General features: G+C 66.7%; 2 protein-coding genes across 3 annotated transcripts in view; both read left to right on the top strand.

Moving 5' to 3' along the window:
- The window catches only part of RGS12 (regulator of G protein signaling 12), a 120,540-nt gene extending 116,360 nt beyond the window's left edge, over positions 1–4,180 (top strand). For both annotated transcript variants that reach the window (XM_057704708.1, XM_057704707.1), the window contains one exon: positions 3,727–4,180. In XM_057704708.1, coding sequence (XP_057560691.1) covers positions 3,727–3,941 — 215 coding nt within the window. In that variant the 3' untranslated portion in view covers positions 3,942–4,180. The remainder of the gene's footprint in view (positions 1–3,726) is intronic.
- A 1,768-nt stretch (positions 4,181–5,948) lies between these two features.
- Positions 5,949–16,138, top strand: HGFAC (HGF activator). The gene is made up of 16 exons (XM_057704327.1): positions 5,949–6,056; positions 6,586–6,766; positions 6,898–6,994; positions 7,220–7,299; positions 7,866–7,988; positions 8,066–8,197; positions 8,357–8,467; positions 8,554–8,728; positions 8,996–9,081; positions 9,819–10,083; positions 11,575–11,714; positions 12,096–12,236; positions 12,337–12,485; positions 13,465–13,748; positions 15,688–15,825; positions 16,061–16,138. Exons 1-14 carry the CDS (start codon positions 5,949–5,951, stop codon positions 13,645–13,647), a joined length of 1,971 nt encoding a protein of 656 aa, XP_057560310.1. The 3' UTR covers positions 13,648–13,748; positions 15,688–15,825; positions 16,061–16,138.
- Positions 16,139–20,168: the final 4,030 nt, after the last annotated feature.

The raw sequence follows: 20,168 nt of genomic DNA, 5'->3' as shown, positions 1-20,168 counted from the left end.
GTGTGACCTCCCCCGCCCCCACCTGGGGCCGGCACTGCTGGAGCCCCCGCTGCATCCCCGCCCCAGGGCCCGCCGTCCGCATGCCTGCACTCGGTGTGGCCCTGCGACCGCCCAGTCACTGCCCGCCTTCACCCTGTGCTGCCGTGTGCTGGAGTCCTGGCACCCGTAGGTGCTTAGGACAGACTTGCTGACGGAGGAGCTTTGACTCAGCACGCCTCCCCCATCACAGCCGCAGCTGGGGCCAAGGAGAGCGGCCCTTGTGGATGTCACGCGTGGGAACCAGGGCTTTGGTCGGACTGTCCCCGCTCTTTCCCATGGGGACCCAGTTAGCCTTGGTGGAAGCGGATGGAGTGGGATGGGGTGTCCAGGGCTGGCAGAAGCCTTGGAAGGGGCCCGGAAGGGCCAGGGGCCAAGGTCAGACCATGGCTCTCTCTGAGGTCCGCTGGGGCTGGATCCTGAGGGGAAGCAGGAGGGTGGCCGAGGGGTCAGGCTGCACCCCCGCCCCCGGCGCCACCAGCGTAGCCTTGTACCCCGCCAGCCCCGAGAGGAAGGCCCTGGCTCGGCCTCCACCTTCTCCGGACGTGGAGCCTCGAGGCCAGTGCAGACCCGGCTGCTGGCGGAGGCCTGACCCGTGGGCTCTCAGGAGGGGCTCTTGCGGTCCCGATGGCCACGGGGGCCCCAGCATGGCCCCCTCAGGGAGGGCCTGACTGTGCAGTCGGAACCAGCCGAGGGGCGGGGCCTGTGGTCCCTGGGGACGGGAGGGGTCGGCAGGGCAGCCTGAGGGGCAGGCGGTGTGGTGCTGGCTCCGGCGTCGCGCGAGCGTGTCTGAGGGACGTGGGACGGGACCGGGTGAGCGGGTGCAAGGAGTCAACCTCGTGTGCAGGGCGGACCCAGCTCCCTGTGGACGGGCAGCTCCCCGAGCCCTGCGGGGTCCCCGGGGCCGCCACCCCTGCAGGAGCACCAAGGGGAACCTCTGCAGGCCGGGAGGGCAGCCACCCCTGGCAGGCCCTGGCACGGAGGCTGTGAGGCCCGCCTGCCATGCCGGGCTGGGCCTCCGACACTGAGTCACAGGTCTGGGGCCGCCACTTCCTCAGGAGAGCATGTCTGGGCGGGCGGGCAGGAAGGACCTGGACCGCAGCCACCCTCCCTGTGGCACGTCCGCCCCGGCCCGTGGACGAGCGTCCCGTCCCCAGGAGCGGGTGTCCCTCACCATCCTGAGCCCACCGCGCTGCTCTGGTGTCAGAGGGGCCTGTGGCTGCCGAGGCCACAGCCTTCGCCGGCCTCTGTCTCTCAGTGGGGGGCGGGGGGGGCGGTCCAAGGGGGCCAGACAGGAGAGGGCCGTGCCTCTTAACCTGTGTGGGTCACAGGCCTTCTCCTGCTCCAAACAGGTGCCCCCAGCGGGGACGGACGACTGAGGAGCAAAGCCCTGCCTGTCTCCTCGGCCCCTGTCCAAGTGCAGACCAGCCCCCCCACCTCCTGGCCCCGGGAGCCCGCTGACGGCAGGACGGGTGGAGCCAGCAGGCTGCAGGGAATGCCTGTCGGAGGAGTAGAGGGCAGGCTGTCTGGGAGGAGCTTCTAGTCACAGCTGCTGCACGCGGCCCCTGGGAGCCCCAGGGAGGCAGCTTTTCCCACCACGGCCTCCCGGGCACGACCGTCACTGGACCTGCCCGCGCAGGACGCACACGGCCCAGCCGCCCCATGAGGCTCTGGCGCCCATGCGCCATGGAGGCCGGTGAACGGCTCCTCTGCCGCCGCTGCTGAGTTAGATCGGGGGACGCGGAGCCCTTCCCGCCGGCGCGGACTTGCCCCGGGCGTTCTGGGGGCCGCAGAGCAGCTGGGGGAGCGAGGCTTCTGTGACCCGCACAGCCGCCCCCGCTCTCTCTCGTAGGCCTCAGCCCCGGAGAGGGAGCAGTCTTCACCTCCACCAGCGAGGCCCTGGAGGGGCAGTCCGTGGAGCAGGACCCTGTGTCCCTGGGGTGGGACTTCTCCTCCAGCCTGTCCACTGTGGGCCGGGGCTGGGGCTCGGGGCTCCCCCTGCACCCCGGGCACCTGAGGGTCCCTGGCCCCAGGCTCACCGAGACCACCCCACAGACACGCCAGGCTCCCGCCCACACCTGGCCAGACCGGGGCCTGGGGTCCTGCCTGACCCCTGTCCTGGGGGTGAGCCGGGGGGCTCGTGGAGGGAGCCGAGGCTGAGGGGCGCCTACTGGGTGCCCTGTGCCCTCCACCCCACAGACCTGGCTCCTGGGGGCTGCACCTCGGTCCTCCAGGGGCCGTACCCAGGACCAGCCAGGGTGACAGGGCAGGGATGACCTCCTGGGGTGGTTGGCAGGGGGGCGTGGCTGCCCACCCCAGGATCTAGAAGCTTCCAGGGCCGTTTCAGGCAGCTGTGAACTCCTGGGGCTGAGGGGGGGGCTTGGAGCCAGAGGCCTGGCTGACCACTGAGCAGGCGGGAAGGGGGCAGGCGGCAGGGAGGGTGGAGGAAGGGACACTCGGCCCGAGGTGTGGCTGGTGGGGTAGGAGAGCGTGGAGGAGGGGCCGGGGAGGACTCAGGGTTTGTGAGGCTGAAGACGTGGGCCCGGTCAACCAGCAGGTGGACAACCGCGTGCCCGGGCTGGGAGGGCCCTGGGGGGCACTGGCCGCCGGGCTCAGGCCCCATCCCACCCTGGCCTGGGAGCTGCAGCCCTCAGAGAAGCTGGGCGGTGAGGTCTGTGGGTGGAGACGCAGAGTGCCTGGGGGTGGGGGGGTGGGGGGCTTGCTCTGAGGGTCTGAACAGCCTCCACCCAGTGCGTGGTCCTCCCTTCAGCCCAGCGGCGTGCCTCCCCCTGGAGCCCCCATCCTGACCGGCTCCCTGATGGCCCCTCGGCTGCAGACAGCCCCCCAAGGAGGCGTGGAGGGGGCCCAGCCCTGAACCTGAGCCGCGGTGGGGGTCGGGGGGGACAGGCCACAGGGGGTCTGAGAGGCCCGGGTGAGGTGGGTGGGAGGTTTCTCATGAGACCGTCCCTCACACGGCCCTCCGAGGCCCACACCCCACCCCAGAGGCGACTGCCTCCCCACGAGGGTCCCTGGGGCCCAGCCCTCCCCCTTTCCTCTGCCACCGCCATGCCCCCCGCGGGGTGCCGATGTCCTCATTCCTGCAGCACGAACCCGTGCACGGACACACCCCTCCCCCACAGCCCTCCCCCCCAGCCCCGGCGAGGGGCAGCTCGGGGTGGGGGCGCCCTGATGCCCCCAGGGAGGATGAGGCAGTGGGGAGCTGCAGGGGTGTGAGTGCTGCCTGGCTTTTGAGCGCCTCCCCAGAGGGGGCCCAGCTGGGTGGACGGCACCTGAGCGGGTGAGCTGTCCCCGCCGTCCTGGCTGCGCTGGACGAGGGCAGGGAGCCTGGGTGTCCCCGTGACAGGTGAGGGGCCACGCCAGTGCCACCACACAGAAACCAGGCCCTGAGCCCCCAGACCCCTCCCCCAGCCTGCCCCCTTGCAGCCCGCAGCCCCCCGGCCTGGGACCCTCCCTGCTGCTCGAGGTGGCTGCAGAGGGCTCCCTGCACCAGGCCGAGGGAGCCCAGGTCGGAGGCCACTGCACCTGGGACGCACGCGGGTGTTTCAGGAACCCCTTGTCAGCGTCTGGGCGAGAAAGGTGGGGTGGGGGTCTCCTGCCTCGTGTGCCCGAAGGGCTCCAGAGCCCAGGGCGGGCACACAAGTGACAGCCTCTCTCTTCTCCCTGTGACAGGAGGTGGGGCCCGAGGCAGCCGGGCCCTCCCGGCCAACATGATCGTTGACGTGGACCGCGTGGCCGGCGCGGCCCCTGGGCCAGGCAGCCGCGCCCCAGGGGTGCGGACAGGCCCCCGGAGGTCACGGGCCAGCACGGCCCCCACAGCAGACCGCCCCGGCCCGGGTGGGCCCGTCAAGCCCAAGGCCAGCTCACACCACGCAACCTTCGTCTGAGGCTGCCGGCCGTCCCTCCCGACCCTGCGTCTTGGCCGCCTGCCTGGACACACACGTGGGGAACAAGCTCTCGAGGGGGCAGCCCGAGCCCGTCCCGAGGGCCTCCTCACCCACCCTCGGGGGCCCCGCCAGGAGAGGGCGGAGGGGCCTGGCCTCGGACACCCGCCAAGGTTGGCTCAGGGCTCCTCGGCCCCTGCTCCTGCTCGGCCTCCAGCCTTCCTGCAATAAAGCATCTTTGAGGAGCCGACTGTCGGCCTCGTGCTGGATCCTGGGGCACAGACCCAGCCCTCAGGGAGCAATTGCTCCCGTGGCCCATGACCGTGTCGGGAGGGGGCTGGGGGGAACCAGCTGTTGGGGTGAGGTCAAAGGTGGGCAGGGAAATAAGGCTGACCTAGCCTGTGGGCAGCGGGACATGGTCCTGTCCACTTCACAGCAACTCCCACAGGTCAACGCAAGGTCTCCTCTTGGGGTGGCCACTGGTGAGGGCAGGGCTTGGCCTGGGGACCCTTTGGGCCACCCCAACCCAACCCCCTGTCCTCGGCCTCATTAAGAGGGGTGGTCTGGCAGGGCCTGTCTGTGGAAGCCTGACTGCCCTGCCAAGAAGGCCTGGGAAGGAGCGTCAGTCAGCCTGTGCAAAGGCCCTGAGGCTCGAGTGAGTCCGGAGGGGATAGGGTGGCAGGCCAGCCAGTGGGCGGGGCTGCCGTATGGCGCTGGGTGGAGTCGGATAGAGACGGTGCCATTGGCCCAGGTGCCTCCGTGGAACCCCAGGTGCCCCCGGCACCCCCTCCTCCGAGATGTCTGTCAGGTTTGTCAGAAGGACCCTAGGCCTGAGAGCACCCAGGGCTGCTGGGGCCGTTCTGGATGCTTCTGGGGAGCGGGGCTCTGAGCTGGGGCACGGGGGTGCTGAATGGAAGAGGGGCTGGGAACCACCGCGTGCCAGGCCAGGTGCCCGCCCAGTTTCTGCTCTCCCTCCGGCTGCACAGGGGGGCTGCAGTGTCCGGCCCAGCCCCAGGCCAGCCCCTCCCTCCGTCCCGTGCAGACAGCTGCGCTGACTCACGGGGACCAGGCCACCCCGCCTCTGCGGCCCTCGGATTGCAGAAGAGGTTCCCGTGGCAGCTCTGCCCACAGCCACAGTCACGAACCACGGTGCTGGCTGGGGCAACAACTGCAGCCGCATCTGGGGGGCAACACCCTGGTCCCCGTGCACAGACCTAGGCAGGACCCCAAGCCAGGTCTCTGTGGCCGTGGGTGCCTGGCCAGGACTCGGGACGGGGAGGGGGCAGCCCAGGACAGAGGTGGGCCGGCACGGGTGGTCCAGGCTACGATGGGGAAGCCCAGGGGCAGATGGGCTTCCTGAGGGGGTGCCCAGCGGGTCCAGGAGCGGGGGGCGGGGGAGCCAGGGCAGCAGGCAGGGTCCAGTACTGCCCACCTCCTCCGCTCCACTCCCCCGGGAGGCCCCACCCAGGCTCGTCCTGATAGGGACAGGCGGAAGTGCTACGGCGAAGGGTGGCAGAGGTCCCTGTCCTGGGGGCATTGTCTGCAGCTCTCAGCCCCATGCACACACCCTCCTCTCTGTGCCTGGCCTCTTGCTGGCCACGGGGCCACACCCCATGCTCGAGACCCGGGCCCTCAAAAGGGCTCAGCACCTATAGGTGCTCTGGTTAGCACAGCTCACAGACAGACAGTGGTCAGCCCCGCGGCTGGGCAGGGACCAGAAGCTAGGGCGGGGGGTCTGGGCCTCTTCCTGCCATGCCATCCTGGAAGACTTCCTGGAGGAGGCATCTTAGCGGAGCCTCAAGGACACTGTCAGGTCCAGGACCAGCATGGCCGAGGCCAGAGGGGACAGCTGGCTCAGGCTGGGTGAGCTGGGCAGCAGGTACGGGGGACGTGTGGACCTGGCATGGGAGGCAGCCAGTGTTAATCATTGCCAGGCGGCCTTGACCCCCACCTGGCCTGGCCGCTCTGCCCCCGCCTCCTGCTGCGCCTCACGCCAGCCCAGGAGGAGCCATGGGGCGCTGGGCCTGGGTCCCCAGCCCCTGCCCGCAACCTGGGCCGCCTGTGCTGCTGCTGCTGCTGCTGCTGGTGCCCCGCGGGGCTCAGCCCCAGGCTGGCCGGGTGAGCACTGCCCCCACTGCCCGCGACCGTGCTGGGGCTGAGGCCAGGGCAGGCTGTGGAACGGGTGAGGGGCCCAGCGGGCTGAAAACGGCCTTCAGAGGGTGAGGAGGGTGTGCTGGGCTGGCCCGGGGCACAGGGGGCCCGGGGATCCACTTTGCTGGGCTCCCAGCCAGGGGCACAAGGGCTGTTCCCGTCTCTCTGCGCCTCTGTTCATTCGGTCCATGTGTGTGAGGTGGGGGAGGGGGGCTCCGGAGGCCTCACAGCTGCCCCCGTCCGTCCCTCAGAAGAGACCCCCAGGAGTCGAACCTGGAGGGCGGTGGTGCCGGCCTGGCAGACCCTGAGCCAGCGCAGCCTAACTCCTCGGACTTGGTGGGAGAGGTGACGGCCCAGCTGCGGCCTGGGGACATCCAGTGTCCCCTGGTCCCTACTCCAAGACCTCAGGGCCCCTATGCAGAAACTGAGGCAGGGCCTGAGTGTGAGGGGGGCCCATCCCCACTGTGACCCCATCAGGCCCCTCGGCTCTTCCTAGAACCAAACGCAACCCCCAGACCGTGACGCCACAGTGACCCCTGCGACTCCCGTGATCCCCGTAACCTCGGTGACCCCCAGGACCCCAGCCACGACAGCGGCAAAGACAGAGGGACCCCATGGTGGGGGGCGTACCCCCCTACCCAGGGCAGCCCCCTCCAATAGCAGCCCTGGGGGCACAGGTGGGTCAGGAGGGCTTCTTGGAGGGGCGGCAGGCTACAGCTAGATGGGGGGGTCCGGGGGATGCTGGGGAGCCCCCGGGAGCGGGGTACGCCCTGCGCAGAAGCCCTGAGCCCTGTGCGTCCCCCCGCAGTGCTCACCGAGGCCGGGCAGCCCTGCAGGTTCCCCTTCCGCTACGGCGGCCGCATGGTCCACGCGTGCACCACGGAGGGAAGCGCCCACAGGCAGTGGTGGGTCCCGGTCCCCACGCCCCGTGTCCACCCTGGAGACCCTCCCACCCTCTGCCCTCCCTGCTCCAGACTGAGCCCGGCACACCGCTGGTGTAGTGAATGGACGAATGGGGGAGTGAACGGGAGAGAGCGCCAGAGTGGTCCGCGGGGGTCCCTGCGAAAGCTGGGGTTGGGGTGGGCGGGCCTGTGGCCTGGGACCCCACGTCACCACACGCATCCCCCTAGGTGCGCCACAACTCACAACTACGACCGCGACAGGGCCTGGGGCTACTGCGTGCAGGCCTCCACTCCCCGGGAGGGCCCAGGTGGGTGCCCCGGGTCTGGGGCCCGAGTGCAGGCTAGCAGGGGGCCGGGCCAGGGTGGCGGTGCGCCTGGGGGTGTCAGGGCTGACCTGGCGTGGGGGTCCTGCCTGGCGTGCAGGAGGGGGCGACGGCGTTCATCCGCGGTAGGCCTGGGGCGCTGGAGAAGCCATCAGCCTGGGGACCTGCAGGACTGGGGCGTAGGGACCCCCCACAGGGTCCTGCCGTCTCGCGGGGCCACACGGCTGCTCCGGCCAAGGCGCCCCCTGGTGGCCAGGCTGGGCCCTGCGGCCGCACGGGAAGAGGCCTGGGCTGGAGAGGACCCACCCCCAGGGCACACGGAAGGGGACGGCGCTACCCGATGGGGAGTCGGGCTCTCAGGGTGCTGGATGTAGAGCCAGAGGCCCACTTGCCCACGCCGTGAGCGCTGGGCAGGGGGTGTGGTGAGGCGTGGAGAGGCCTGCGCCCCCTCCCAGAAGGGCCCCCTGCAAGCAGGGAGAGTCACGGCACGGGGCAGGGGGCACGAGGCCGGCCGGGCTCTCAGACACAGCCTCCCTGCCGCGTGCGCCCAGCTGCCCGGGACCCCTGTGCCTCTGGCCCCTGCCTCAACGGGGGCTCGTGCTCCAGCACCCCGGACCCCGCCTTGTACCACTGCACCTGCCCCGTGGCCTTCACCGGCAAGGACTGCGGCACGGGTGAGCGCGGTGGGGGCTGCAGGGCAGGGGGGCGCCTGCCCCGCGCAGGGAGCAGGGGCTCACGGTGCCGCCCGCAGAGAAATGCTTTGATGAGAGCCGCTACGAGCACCTGGAGGCGGGCGAGCGCTGGGCCCGCGTGCACCAGGGCCAAGTGGAGCAGTGTGAGTGTGCAGGCGGCCAGGCCCGGTGCGAGGGCACCCGCCACACAGGTACTCGGGGGGCGGGGCCGCGGCGGGCCGTGCCACTGAGCCCCCCACCCGGGGAAGGGACGCGTCCAGGGCCACCCAGGGATGGGCACCGGGTGGGGACAGGGCCCTGACCCCACCCCTCGAGGCGCGAGGCCTAGCTTCTGAGCCCTGCCCCCCCAGCTTGTCTGAGCAGCCCCTGCCTGAACGGGGGCACCTGCCACCTGATCGTGGCCACCGGGACCACCGTATGCGCCTGCCCCCCAGGCCACGCCGGGCGGCTGTGCAACATCGGTGAGTCGCTCGGCCTCGGAGCCTAGGGCCCGCGTCCTGGCCCCGCGTCCTGGGCCCAGGCTCACCGCACACCCTGCCGCCCACAGTGCCCGCCCAGCGCTGCTTCGTGGGGAGCGGCACCGAGTACCGAGGCGTGGCCAGCACGGCGGCCTCGGGCCTCAGCTGCCTGGCCTGGAACTCCGACCTGCTCTACCAGGAGCTGCACGTGGACTCCGTGGGCGCCGCGGCCCTGCTCGGCCTGGGCCCCCACGCCTACTGCCGGTCAGCACTGGGCGGGCAGGGCCTGTCCCCAGGGTCCTGACCCCTCTGCTTGGGAGGCTGCCCCGCGAGAGGAGCCCGGGGCGGGATCGGAACCATCTACCACCTGCAGAAGGAGCAAAAGCCTGCTGGCGGGGGTGGGGGGGTGGGGGGCAGGAGCCCCCCCCGCTAGGTGTCTCTGAGGTGTCTGGGCGTCTCCCATCTCCCTCCCCCCGCCCATCTCTGAGGGGCTGTGACTCCCCTGCCCGCCCCTGTCTCCCTGCACCCCAGGAACCCAGACAAGGACGAGAGGCCCTGGTGCTATGTGGTGAAGGACAGTGCGCTCTCCTGGGAGTACTGCCGCCTGGCAGCCTGCGGTGTGTGCGGTTGGTGGCGGGGTGGGAGAAGCAGGGTGGGGGCAGCGCGGGCCCCACCCCACTGAGGTCACCAGGGTCTGCCCCGTGGCCCTCCCCACTCCACCCCCAGGCCAGGCCCCCTCTCCCCGGAGGACCACGGCCCCATCTGAGAGATGGGGAAACTCGGGCTCACCAGAGCAGGGCTGCTCCAGGCCACACCGGGGGTTGGCACCAGAGGTCAGAGCAGGTCATCGGGTCCCCTGGGTGGGCCACCTAGTCTGCACTGTGCCAGGACGGTCTCCAGAGACAGGGACGTGTGGGTGGGGGTGGATAATGTAGGTGCCCCTGGGGAGAGACCCCGGGGAGTGGGCGGCTCCGTGAGGCCACTCCAGCCCCTGTGCTCTGGCCCCTGCCCCAGGGCTCTCTGACCACCCTGGGCTGTCTCTGGGGCCCCAGGTGGCTGGGAGGAACCCAAGCACCTGCCAGCTGTGCCAGGCCCCCCTGGTCCCACAAAGCCTTGTGCCTGGGTACTGGTCTCCCCATCCTGAAGATGAGGAAACTGAGCCCCAGAGTAAGTCCCACGCCCACAAGAGCAGAGCTGGGCCCGAGCTGGGGCCCCTCTTGCAGACGAGCTGCCTAGGATGGGGCAGGAGGCGGGTGAACCGCTGGGGGCCTGAGGACCGTGGCCTGAGGACCCTCTCTGACCTGGGGTGTGCAGAAGGAACGCTGGGGTGCGACCCTGTGACCTCTGTTCCCAGAGTCCCTTGCCAGAATTGAGCCGCAGCTCACCGAGGCCCTGCTGAGCCTGCCTGGGCCCACAGCAGCGGGACCAACCGGCCGCCAGACCTGCGGCAAGAGGCACAAGAAGAGGAGCTTCCTACGGCCCCGCATCATTGGTGGCTCGTCCTCGCTGCCCGGCTCCCACCCCTGGCTGGCCGCCATCTACATCGGGAACAACTTCTGTGCCGGGAGCCTTGTCCACACCTGCTGGGTGGTGTCTGCCGCCCACTGCTTCTCCAGCAGGTGAGCGGCTCTGGCCCCGGTGTCCTCGACCCCCGCGCCACCCCTCAAACCATCCACCTCTCCACCCACCGCTATCCACGCCTCCGCACACCCGCCCGGCCATGCACCCATCACCCACTCTCCACCCATCTGCGCACCACCCGCCTGCCCTAGCCGTCACCCACATGTCACCACGGTCCCCCCCCTACCCGCGTAAACCCCGGCCGCTGGTCCCTCCGTTCCCCGTTGCCCCTCTGACAGGTGGGACTCAGCGCTCGGCTGGGCTCAGTGCTGGGCAAGGAGACCGCCGAGACCCACGCCGTTCCTGCCCCGGGGCGCCGTCCCCGTCCCTGCCCCTGCCCGGGTGGCCGCCCAGCCCCGGTTCGCGCGCGGGCCTGGCGCTTGGCGGGGCGGTGGGTGTGGCCCGTCCCTCGCAGGGCCCGCCCCTGCCGGCACGCCCCGCCCAGGCTGAGCGGAGGGCGGGGGGGCGGGCGGGGCGCCCGGAGCCCGAGGCCCCGCCCACTCGGCGGGCTCCGGGTGGGGAAGGCCGGCTGGGGCGAGGCCCACTACCACACCCCGGGGTGGGGGGCAGCGAGCTCAGAGCACGAAAGGCCAGCCCGTCCCCCGCTCCTCACGGCTGTGATGGGAACAGGCTGGGGGTGGGGGGCTCTCTCTGGGGGGTCCAGGGGGAGGGAATGGGCTGACAGGGGCATCCCCGGGATCGCGGCTTGGCGGGGGCTGGGGGTTGGGCAGCGTGCGAGTCCGACAGGGAGCCCCCATCTGTCACCCTCGGGACTGCAGCGTGGGGGCAGGGGCAGTGGGCGTGAGTCCTGCCCTGTGCTGACCGCTCTGTGACCTGCGTGGGCTCCCGCTGGACCTGTGAGGCGGGACCGCGAGGCTTCCGCAGTGTGGATGGGACGGAGGTGGTTAAGAGGCTGGAGGAGGGGGGCAGGCATCCTCCCCTCACGGCCAGGGAGGGGCTGGGGAGGGGCCAAGCCGGACCCAGGTGTGCATCCCCTGTGGGCCGGACCACAGCACCCTGGTCCCAGGGCTGGTGGAGGTGGGTGGGTCCTGGCATTAGTAGGCAGGTGAGGAGGGTGGTGAGGGGAGTGCTGAGGCTCCTGGGCCCCCAGGTGGCGTCCCAGGAGGGCCTGCTCCTCTAGCAGGGGCACGGGGCAGAACCGGTGCCCAGAGCTGGGATCTGCACCAGCTCGGGCCCGATTCAGCGCAGACCCCACCTGGACCTGCAGGAGGGCCCCCGGGCGGGGGTCACTCATGCCATTGCTCGAGAAGCCGAGCTGCCGGGATGGTGGGTGTGGCCATAGCCCACCACGCCCCACCGCACTATGGCCACACCCTGCCCTGCTCAGGCCTCTCCCAGGGCTTGGAGGCGGGGACCCCGCACAGTGTCACTCTCCTGGGGTCGTCTCCCGGGTGCTCTGTCCCCGTGAGTAGGGGGTGAGCTGATGTTGGGGCCTGAGGGTCATGCTGCCACCAGCCCCCACTGCACAGCCCCCCCAGGGACAGCGTCTCCGTGGTGCTGGGCCAACACTTCTTCAACCGCACAACGGACGTGACACAGACGTTTGGCATAGAGAAGTACATCCCGTACCCCCTGTACTCGGTGTTCAACCCCAGTGACCATGACCTTGGTGAGGCTCGGGACTGGGGCTGTGTGCTCTGTGCACACGTGGGGCCAGAGCCAGGAGAGAGGCTAGGAGTGGGCCCCTGCCCGGGAGGGTCCTCAGGCACTCAGCGGAGTGGGTGGGAGGGAGGGGGAGGGGAAGGAGGAACGGGGGCGGGGGATGGGAGGGAGGAGGGCAGCAAGGGTGCCCGGTGTGGCAGAGGCGCCTTGGCCTGGCTGGAGGAAGCCCTGGCCGGCCAGCCTTGCTGGGCCTCTTGGTCCCTCCTGGGCTTCCCAGGCCACAGCCCATCTGTCCAGTGGGGCTGTACCCCGTGGGACTCCGTGGCCACCTTCGGCCCGTCGTGGGCCCCCGTGCCGCAGGCTGACCCCCGGCCTCTCTCCGGCCCAGTTCTGATCCGGCTGGAGAAGAAAGGGGAGCGCTGCGCCGTCCGCTCCCAGTTCGTCCAGCCCATCTGCCTACCTGAGCCCGGCAGCCCCTTTCCCGCTGGACACAAGTGCCAGATTGCAGGCTGGGGCCACCAGGATGAGAGTGAGTGGGGGTAGGGGCAGGGGGCCAGCGTCGTGTCCCCCGGAGCGGTGGCCCTGCCCGGCCAGCCTCGCCCAGCCTGAGCGCCCCTGTCGGTCGGCAGACGTGAGCGGCTACTCCAGCTCGCTGCGGGAGGCGCTGGTCCCCTTGGTGGCCGACCACAAGTGCAGCAGCCCCGAGGTGTATGGGGCCGACATCAGCCCCAACATGCTGTGTGCTGGCTACTTCGACTGCAGGTCCGACGCCTGCCAGGTGAGCCGGCACCGCCCGCCCAGGGGCTCAGGGCTGAAAGCGGCCGGACCTGCAGGGCCCACCTCCCAGTCGGTGGCCACCCCCAGGCGGGGCACTCACTACTGCTGGCGGCCACTGGCTGCTGCTGCAGGTCTTTGGGGCAAGAGTGCCGCCCCTGCTCACAGGGCCCGGGTCCCAAAGCCCAAGCACGTCCTCGCCAGGGGCAGGGCTGTCCACGTGCCGTCAAAGGCCAAACCCCTCTTCACCTGAGTTCTCCCAGGGGGGCTCAATCGATCGGCCGATCCCAGTAGTCCGTTTATCAAGAGCTCCTCGGGGGGCTGCACATTGATGCTGCGATGGAGAAGCTGCTTTACTCCCCGTGTTATCAGGGGGGAAACTGAGGCCCGGAGAGGGCTCCTTACTCTTCCCAGGTCACACTACTCAGAAGTGGAGAGGGGTGGGGGCTTGACACTGGACCACGTGGTACAGCAAGTGCCCAGGGCCGAAGTCAAGGATGGCTTCAAGGAGGAGAGGGTGCTTGCACTTGTCTTGAGGGGTGAATAGGAGTTTGCCAGGCGGCCAAGAGGGCATTTCCAGCGGGGACTTGCCTGTGCTGGGGCCTGGGGCTACCTGGTGCATGTGGGGTATGTGCTGATGGGTGGGCAGGTGGGGTGGGGTGGGGGGACCCAGATAGAGGAGGACGCCGCTCGTCGTGGAAGTGAGAGGCAGCCAGGGACAGGAGGACGTCCTGTCTATGAGGCTGGGGACGCGGGACAGCTCCCTTACTTGGAACACCTATGTCCTTGGTTCCCCAAGCTGTTGGGAAGTCCACCTTGAGACCTTGCATCCCAGGGGAGCTCTTGACCCCTCTGGAGGTGTTCTCGGGGTTGGGGCGAGGGAGGCTGGGATGAGGGGGTGGAGGACTGTTTCCAGGGTGCCGAGCACCTGAGCCACGGGCCTCCCAAGCTGGCCCCAGGCCCTGATCGGCCGCTTTGCACAGGGGGACTCTGGCGGGCCCCTGGCCTGCGAGAAGAATGGCGTGGCCTACCTGTATGGCATTATCAGCTGGGGTGACGGCTGCGGGCGGCTCAGCAAGCCCGGGGTCTACACCCGCATGGCCAATTACGTGGACTGGATCAACGACCGCATTCGGCCCCCTAAGCGGCCTGCGAATCCCTCCTGAGTCCCTCCCTGCAGGCATCATGCCTCCTGCTGTTCTCTCCTCACCAGCAATAAAGACGTTTCCAAGATCCCGGCCCACACTGCCTGTCCCTCTGCCCCCAGGTCAGCCTCCCCCCCAGGCCGTGACCCCCAACCCAGCTTTGTGGATGACGTGGTCTCAGGGCTGGGGGCCCTGAGCCAGCACCCCAGCTGCCTGTCCTCAGTGGAAAGGGGAGCCTGTGACCCCACAGGGAGGGTCTGGCCCCATGGCCTGGACAGTCAGGACAGGGGATCCAGACTGGACCTTCTCCAGAGCAAGAGCTATCCCCAGCCAGACCCCTCTCAGACCCCCACCCCACCCCGGGCAAGGGGGGCTTGGGTCTGGGCACCCTGGGCTGCCCCAGGGCAGGGGATGCTAAAACTTAAGACAGGTTACTTGGGGAAACCCCTGGCTAACCTTTTGCTTCAAGAAGGCAGCCTTGTGAACTGAAGCTCTCCCTCAGCAGTGTTTTCTAGGCAGGGAAAACTGGAGATTCCTCGGATGGAGACCAGGGAAAGGAAGGGGCCCAAATGCCAGGGTGAGTGGAGGGGAGTAGGTTGCATCAGCCAGGCAGGACACCGTGGGGATGGAATCTGAGATGCCCAAAGGGCCCAGAATTCCAGGCCAGAGGAAGCAGCACATGCAAAGGTCCTGAGGCAGGGGGCTGGTGGGGGCTTATTTGAATCAAAGTAAGGAAGTGTGGCTGAGGCCAGAGAAGGTGGGATTGGGGGTAGGGTGGGGCGCAGTGAGATGCTGGGGGTGTCCCAAGGGTCCCTGATGGGATGGCAGGGTGGGGATGTGATGACATTTACCATCAGGCAAAGAGGCATGGGTGTGCGGGGGTGGGGCAGAGAGGTGCCCAGCCTTGGGGAGCTGAGAGCCCTGGTCTCAGAGAGGGTCAGGAAGAGGGTGACACTCAGTGCATCCAGATCCAGGCCCACCCATCCCGCTCTGGGCTTGGGCCCCCCACCCAGAGCAGCCCAGAGGGTTGCGGTCCCTCTCCCCACAGTCTCTGCTCACCCCTCATCTCTACAACCCCCACCCACACCAGGTCTTGCCATGTCTCCCGGGTGACACGCCAGGGCTTCCTCCGTGCCACTCCCCACCCCACCTGGGAGCCCCCCGATCTCTGTGCGGTCTGCCTCCAGCTCCTCTTCTGCCCTGCCCTTCCCCCCAAACTGGGCTTTGGCCACTCTGGCCTCCTTGTGTTTGTGAAGCTGACCTGGCTCATGCTGCTCCCACTGCTGTCTAGAATGTTCTCTCCCGCAACGCCCCTCCCCCTTCGCTCTGCCTTTGGAGTCCTGGGATGCCTGACCGGTCGGGTCCTTTCCCAGTCACTCTCCACGGTCACACACGCACACCCCTCACCTCTCGGCCCATCTCAGTTAGGGCTGTGTTCAGACCTGACTGATGTGGCTGGAGAGCTCTGTTTCCCTCACGTAGCAGGAAGTCCAGCGGTCAGCCACTAAAGTAGAGGAAGAGGTTCCCTGGAGCCCCTTCTCCAGCAGACTTGCACTTAGCTCTGTTTGCCCGTAAGGGGTCACGTGGCCACACCCAGCTGCGGAGCAGGCTGGGAGGGCAGGGGACAGGATTGTCATGACAGGATCAGACAAATCACCAGGGACATGCACTACCCACAGCAAAGCTGGACGGAGGAAGAGAGACGGGCACTGGTAGGGTGACAGTGTGTGTGCCCATCGCCCCAAATGCTGTGGGTGGGGCTCAGAGCCTGGACGTGCGCCAGGACTCTGCTGAAGCCCCGCTGTGTCGCCCACAGCCAGGGCAGCAGAGGCTGGCACTGGTGCCCCAGGAGCACGGAGCGGGGAGCAGCTCCCACTGTGAATCTGGGGCCTCTGACCACCCGTTCTCGGCCTCCAGGAACTGTGTTGCTTCAGTCCCACTGCACCTTTGCCTGATGTGAGCTCTCCCTGACCTCCTCCCTGTGGGTGTCGAGCGAGGATCTGTTAAAGTGATGTGCATTTATAGATGGTCTAACATCAAGCCAACCTTGCATTCCTGCAGTGAGCCATGCTGAGTCAGGGTGGGGGCCAGCTACCTTCCAGCGGCTTCTCCAGATTTATTCCTCACCTCGCCCTGTATGCTGATCTCGATGAACTGCGTCCGTGGGCTTCTGTGCCTGCTGGGGGAGCCCCTGCAGAGGTCAGAGCAGGGAGGAGAGTGAGATTGGGGTGTTGATTTCCCCGGCTCCTCTTCTGGGGTCACCTCAGTGTTACAGGTTGGATCGCCCTCCCCAAGTTCACATATTGGAGTCCTAACCCCCAGGACCTCAGAATGTGACCTCATGCAGGAAGAGGGTCTCTAGAGAGGGGATCATTAGGGTGGGCCCTGATCCAATATGACCGTGTTCCTCTAAGAAGGGGACATTTGGACACAGGCACGCCTAGAAGGAAGATGTTATGAAGAGACACGGGGGAGGCTGCCATCGACAAGGCGAGGACGGAGGCCTGGAGCAGGTTCTCATGACCGTCGGAAGGACCCAGCCCTGCCGACCCCTTGATCTTGGACTTCTGGCCTCCAGAATGGTGAGACGGCTTCTGTGGGTCGAGCCCCCAGTTTGTGGTGCTTCATGACGGTACCCCAGCAAAGGATATGCCTGGGACCCTCAACGGAAGGTCAGGCTCCTCCCAAGATGTAAATGACGCCCCCTTCCTGGTTCACGGCCCCTCACACAGATCTAGAGGTGGTTCCACTGCTCTCTCACGGGCCCAGGGCTACATGGTCACGTACTGTGGGTGGTTCCCTCCAAGACCACACCTTTGCAGATAATCCCTCCTTGAACTGTCCTAACGTGGTGTCAGCCGCTGGGACGCTGGCTGACTCATGCTGTCGTCCTTTTTATAAGGTTTTTTTGGATTTACGTATATTTTGTTTAGGATTTTACATTTACGTTTCTGAGTGAGATTGGCCTGTAATTTTCCTTTCTTCTATTCTTTGAATGACTGTCATCAGGGCTGTACTGACCTCATAGAATGAGTTCAAGAATGTCCCTTCTCTCGTTTTCCACCGGAGGGCTGGAAGTTCGGTAGAATCGCCTATAAAATCCCTTGGGCCTAGTGTTTTCTTTACAGGATGATATTTAACTACTGAGTCATGTTTTAATAGTTTGGGACTTGCTGAGAATTCTATTTCTTCTTGAGCTAGTCTTAGGAAGTTACACTTTGGTGAACGTATCTGTCTACATTTCCACATTCATTGCCGTAAAGTTGTTCGTGCTATTCTCTTGGCATTTCGTCTCCCATGTATTAGTAGTTATTTTCTCTCAGCACTTGGAGGCTATTCCGCTGGCTTCTGGCTTCTGTCGCTACTGTTGAGAAATCTGCTTTAAATCGAACTGTTGTTCTTTTGATGTGACTCTCCCCCTGCATCTTCGTGCCTTTGTCTTTGATGTGCTGCAGGCTCACTGCGACACGCGCGCGTGGGGGCCTCTCCCGAGGCCCTGCCTGCTGTGTGCCGACCCCCGCTCAGCTTGGACGATTGCTGGTGCCCGTGGCTGTGGCGACGCGGGGTCCAGGCTCCTTCTCTGCGGAGCTTCCAACGTCCCATGAGGCTTGGAGTCTGCCACAGACACTCTATATCAGAGAGCTGCTTCTGGGTCACAGATGACAGCCAAACTCGGGGACATCCGAGCTCACAACGCTTGGGTGGGTGGGATGCTTCTTGTGGCCTGGGCCGGCACCCCCACGAACCTGGGTCATCAACGGGTCTGCGGCGATTCTGCCCCCAGGGACTGACTGGCCCTTGGCTGGGGCTGTGGGGTGACTGGGCCACACGTCTTTTGTCATCTGGCAGGCTAGCCTGGGCTTGTTCACGTGGTGGCGGCCGGGCTCCGAAGAGAGTGGATGTGAGTGTTTCCATCATGTCTCATTCATCAAAGTGAGGCAGCTTCCAGGATAGAGAGGCAGGCTCCATCTCTCAGTGGAAGGCGGTCACATCTCAAGGGGTGTGGGTGCAGGTAGGGGACGTTTGCCCCCATTTTTTCCATCTTCCACACTCTCTGTACCAGTCGGCCCGGGCTGCAGAAGGCCACAGGCTGCAGGGCTCACACAACAGAAATATATTTTCTCATGGTTCTGGAGGCTGACGTTCAAGATCAAGATCCAGTAAGGTTGGTTTCTGGGGAGACCTCTCCTCCAGGCCTGCAGACGGCCGCCGCCCCGCTGCGTCCTCACACGGACTTGCCCCATGCGTGTGCTGAGAGAGGGCGCACGCTCTGGTGTTTCTCCCTGTATTTAAAGGGCCACAGTCTATGGGATTAGGGCCCCACCCTTATGACCTCATTTAGCCTTAATTACCTCCTTAAAGATCCCATCTCCAAATACAGTCATATGGGGGGTTAGGGCGTCAGCAGATGGATTTGTGGGGACACAGTTGGGTCCGTAACACTCCAGCTGCCATGCGATGAGGGAGGGTTGTGGCGGATGTGCTGGGCCGGGAGGTGGCGGTCATTGCTTCCTCCCACACTCTGCTGGCCAGAACTCCTTCATGTGGCCCCACCTAACTGAGCGGAGCTGGACACAGGCGCAGTGTTTGCCACGGTCAGCTGCTGTGTGCTCTTCTCCAGCCTCACTGAGCACCTGGAGATACAAGACAAGGCAGCCGGTCCCTGGTTCCCACCATTCCTTGTGTTTGTAAAAGCCGTGATCATTTTGAAAGGCCCTCACACACATCACCTCAGTTAGGGGCTCGTCATAATAACATCAGGCTGGAAGAGGAAACAGGCCAGAAACGTCGTGTGACGGTTAACGTTCCTTTGACTGGCGAATGGCAGGTGCAGTGTCTGGTGGCAGGTCCCGTGGCTGCAGAGCCCTTGATGGGGTGACCGTGCCCTGTGGCCATGGTGTCTGGTAGTGGTGGTAGTGTCCTTGGCGGCGATGTCCAGCAGCAGAGCCCCTGGCTGTGTGGTCAGTCAGTGGTATAGCTTTGACCGATGGTCAGAGGTTTCCTGGAAGGTGGTGGCCATGCCCCACGGCTGTGGAGTCCGGCCGGGCAGTGGCGTAAGGCTGGGTGGCGTCCAGTCTCAGGAGCGTGGCCGTGCTCCCCTGCTGTCCTGCTTCCTGCAGCCCCCGCTGGATACCCAGCCTCCCATGGGTTCTACCCAAGGCCTGACAGTCTTCCAGCAAATTCCTTCCTGCTTCCGTGGCCAGAGTCAGTTTCTGCCACTTGCAAAGAACTCTGGCTGCAGCAGCTGGGGAAACTGTCTTAGTCCACTTGGGCTGCTATAACAAAAACACCATAGACTGAGAGGCTAAAACAACAGATTCGTTTCTCACAGTTCTGGAGCTGGAAGTCAGAGATCAGGGCGCCAGCCTGGTCAGCGTCCGGTGAGAGACCTCTTCCAGGCGTGCAGATGGCTGCCTCTGGCTGTGTCCTCCGTGGTGGGTGGCGAGAAAGATCCTGCCTCTCGTGTCTCTTATAAGGACACCAATCCAGTCCTGAGGACTCCACCCTCGTGACCTCATCACCTTCCAAAGGCCCCACCTCTTCATACATCCGCTTGGGGGTTGGGCTTCAACATGAATTTGGGGGGTGGGAACACAAGCATTCAGTCCACAGCAGGAATGGAGAAGGGAGAGGCCAGGAGCCCACCCAAGGTCTGGGGTGGGAGCCAGGCAGAAAGAGCATCTGGCCTCTACGTGGCTGGCATGGAGGGGGGAGGGGAGCCGTCTGTCCCCACGGCAGCCCGCGTTTTCCGGGGCCAGGGCGGGAGCAGGTGCAGCTGCCAGGCGTGGCAGGAGCCTGGGTTGGGTCCAGCGCTCGGGAATGCGGCAAGGCACGGCCCCTCCCTGCAGGGATGACCGAGTGCCAGGCGCCCGGGGCCGCGGATGTGTCGGTGGCCACAGCCCCCAGCGCCACCCGGCTCCACGCTGGCTGCCCTGGGCCAGCCTCTGGGGGCCAGAGACGTGTGGGGAGCATGAATGGGGCTCTGTAGTCAGGCAACTGCTCTGCAGCAGGCGGCGGGTGGCTGCACAGGTGCCGCTGGAGGTGGTGCTGGAGGAGGGGACCCAGAGCTGCTTCCTGGGCCTGGTGTGACCCTGCTCTGCATCTTAATCAAGCTTGTCGCCCACGGGGGACCTGCCTTCTCAGCTCCACAGGGATGGTGGGGAGGGGAGAGGATGGACCTGGCCGTCTCTGTGCCCAGCATGGTGGCTGCGGGGCCGGGACTCCAGCGCAGGGCTCTGCCTGCCCCCGTGGCTCCCACGCCCCGCCCAGGGCTCCGCCGACGTGGGTCCGTCCTGGCGGCGCCCGCAGCTCTCAGGGCTTAGTTCCTCCTCCGTGAGAGGCAAGACCTGGACGGGACGAAGATGCACATCCTCGTTCCCACCCGTGCGGATTTCAGGGTGACAGGACACCGCTGAGCCCTTCCCTCTCCTCCCGGCCAGAACGGCAGCCCCTTTAGGGTGGGGCGCGTTGCTTCTCCCAGCTCTTCTAGAGGGCTGCCCCCACCTCTGCCGCTGGCCCATCACCTCGCTGGATGCTCCTGA

The sequence above is a fragment of the Hippopotamus amphibius genome, chromosome 13 (assembly GCF_030028045.1).
Source record: "Hippopotamus amphibius kiboko isolate mHipAmp2 chromosome 13, mHipAmp2.hap2, whole genome shotgun sequence".
Lineage (NCBI taxonomy): Eukaryota > Metazoa > Chordata > Mammalia > Artiodactyla > Hippopotamidae > Hippopotamus > Hippopotamus amphibius.
This window is presented reverse-complemented; position numbering and strand designations above follow the sequence as displayed.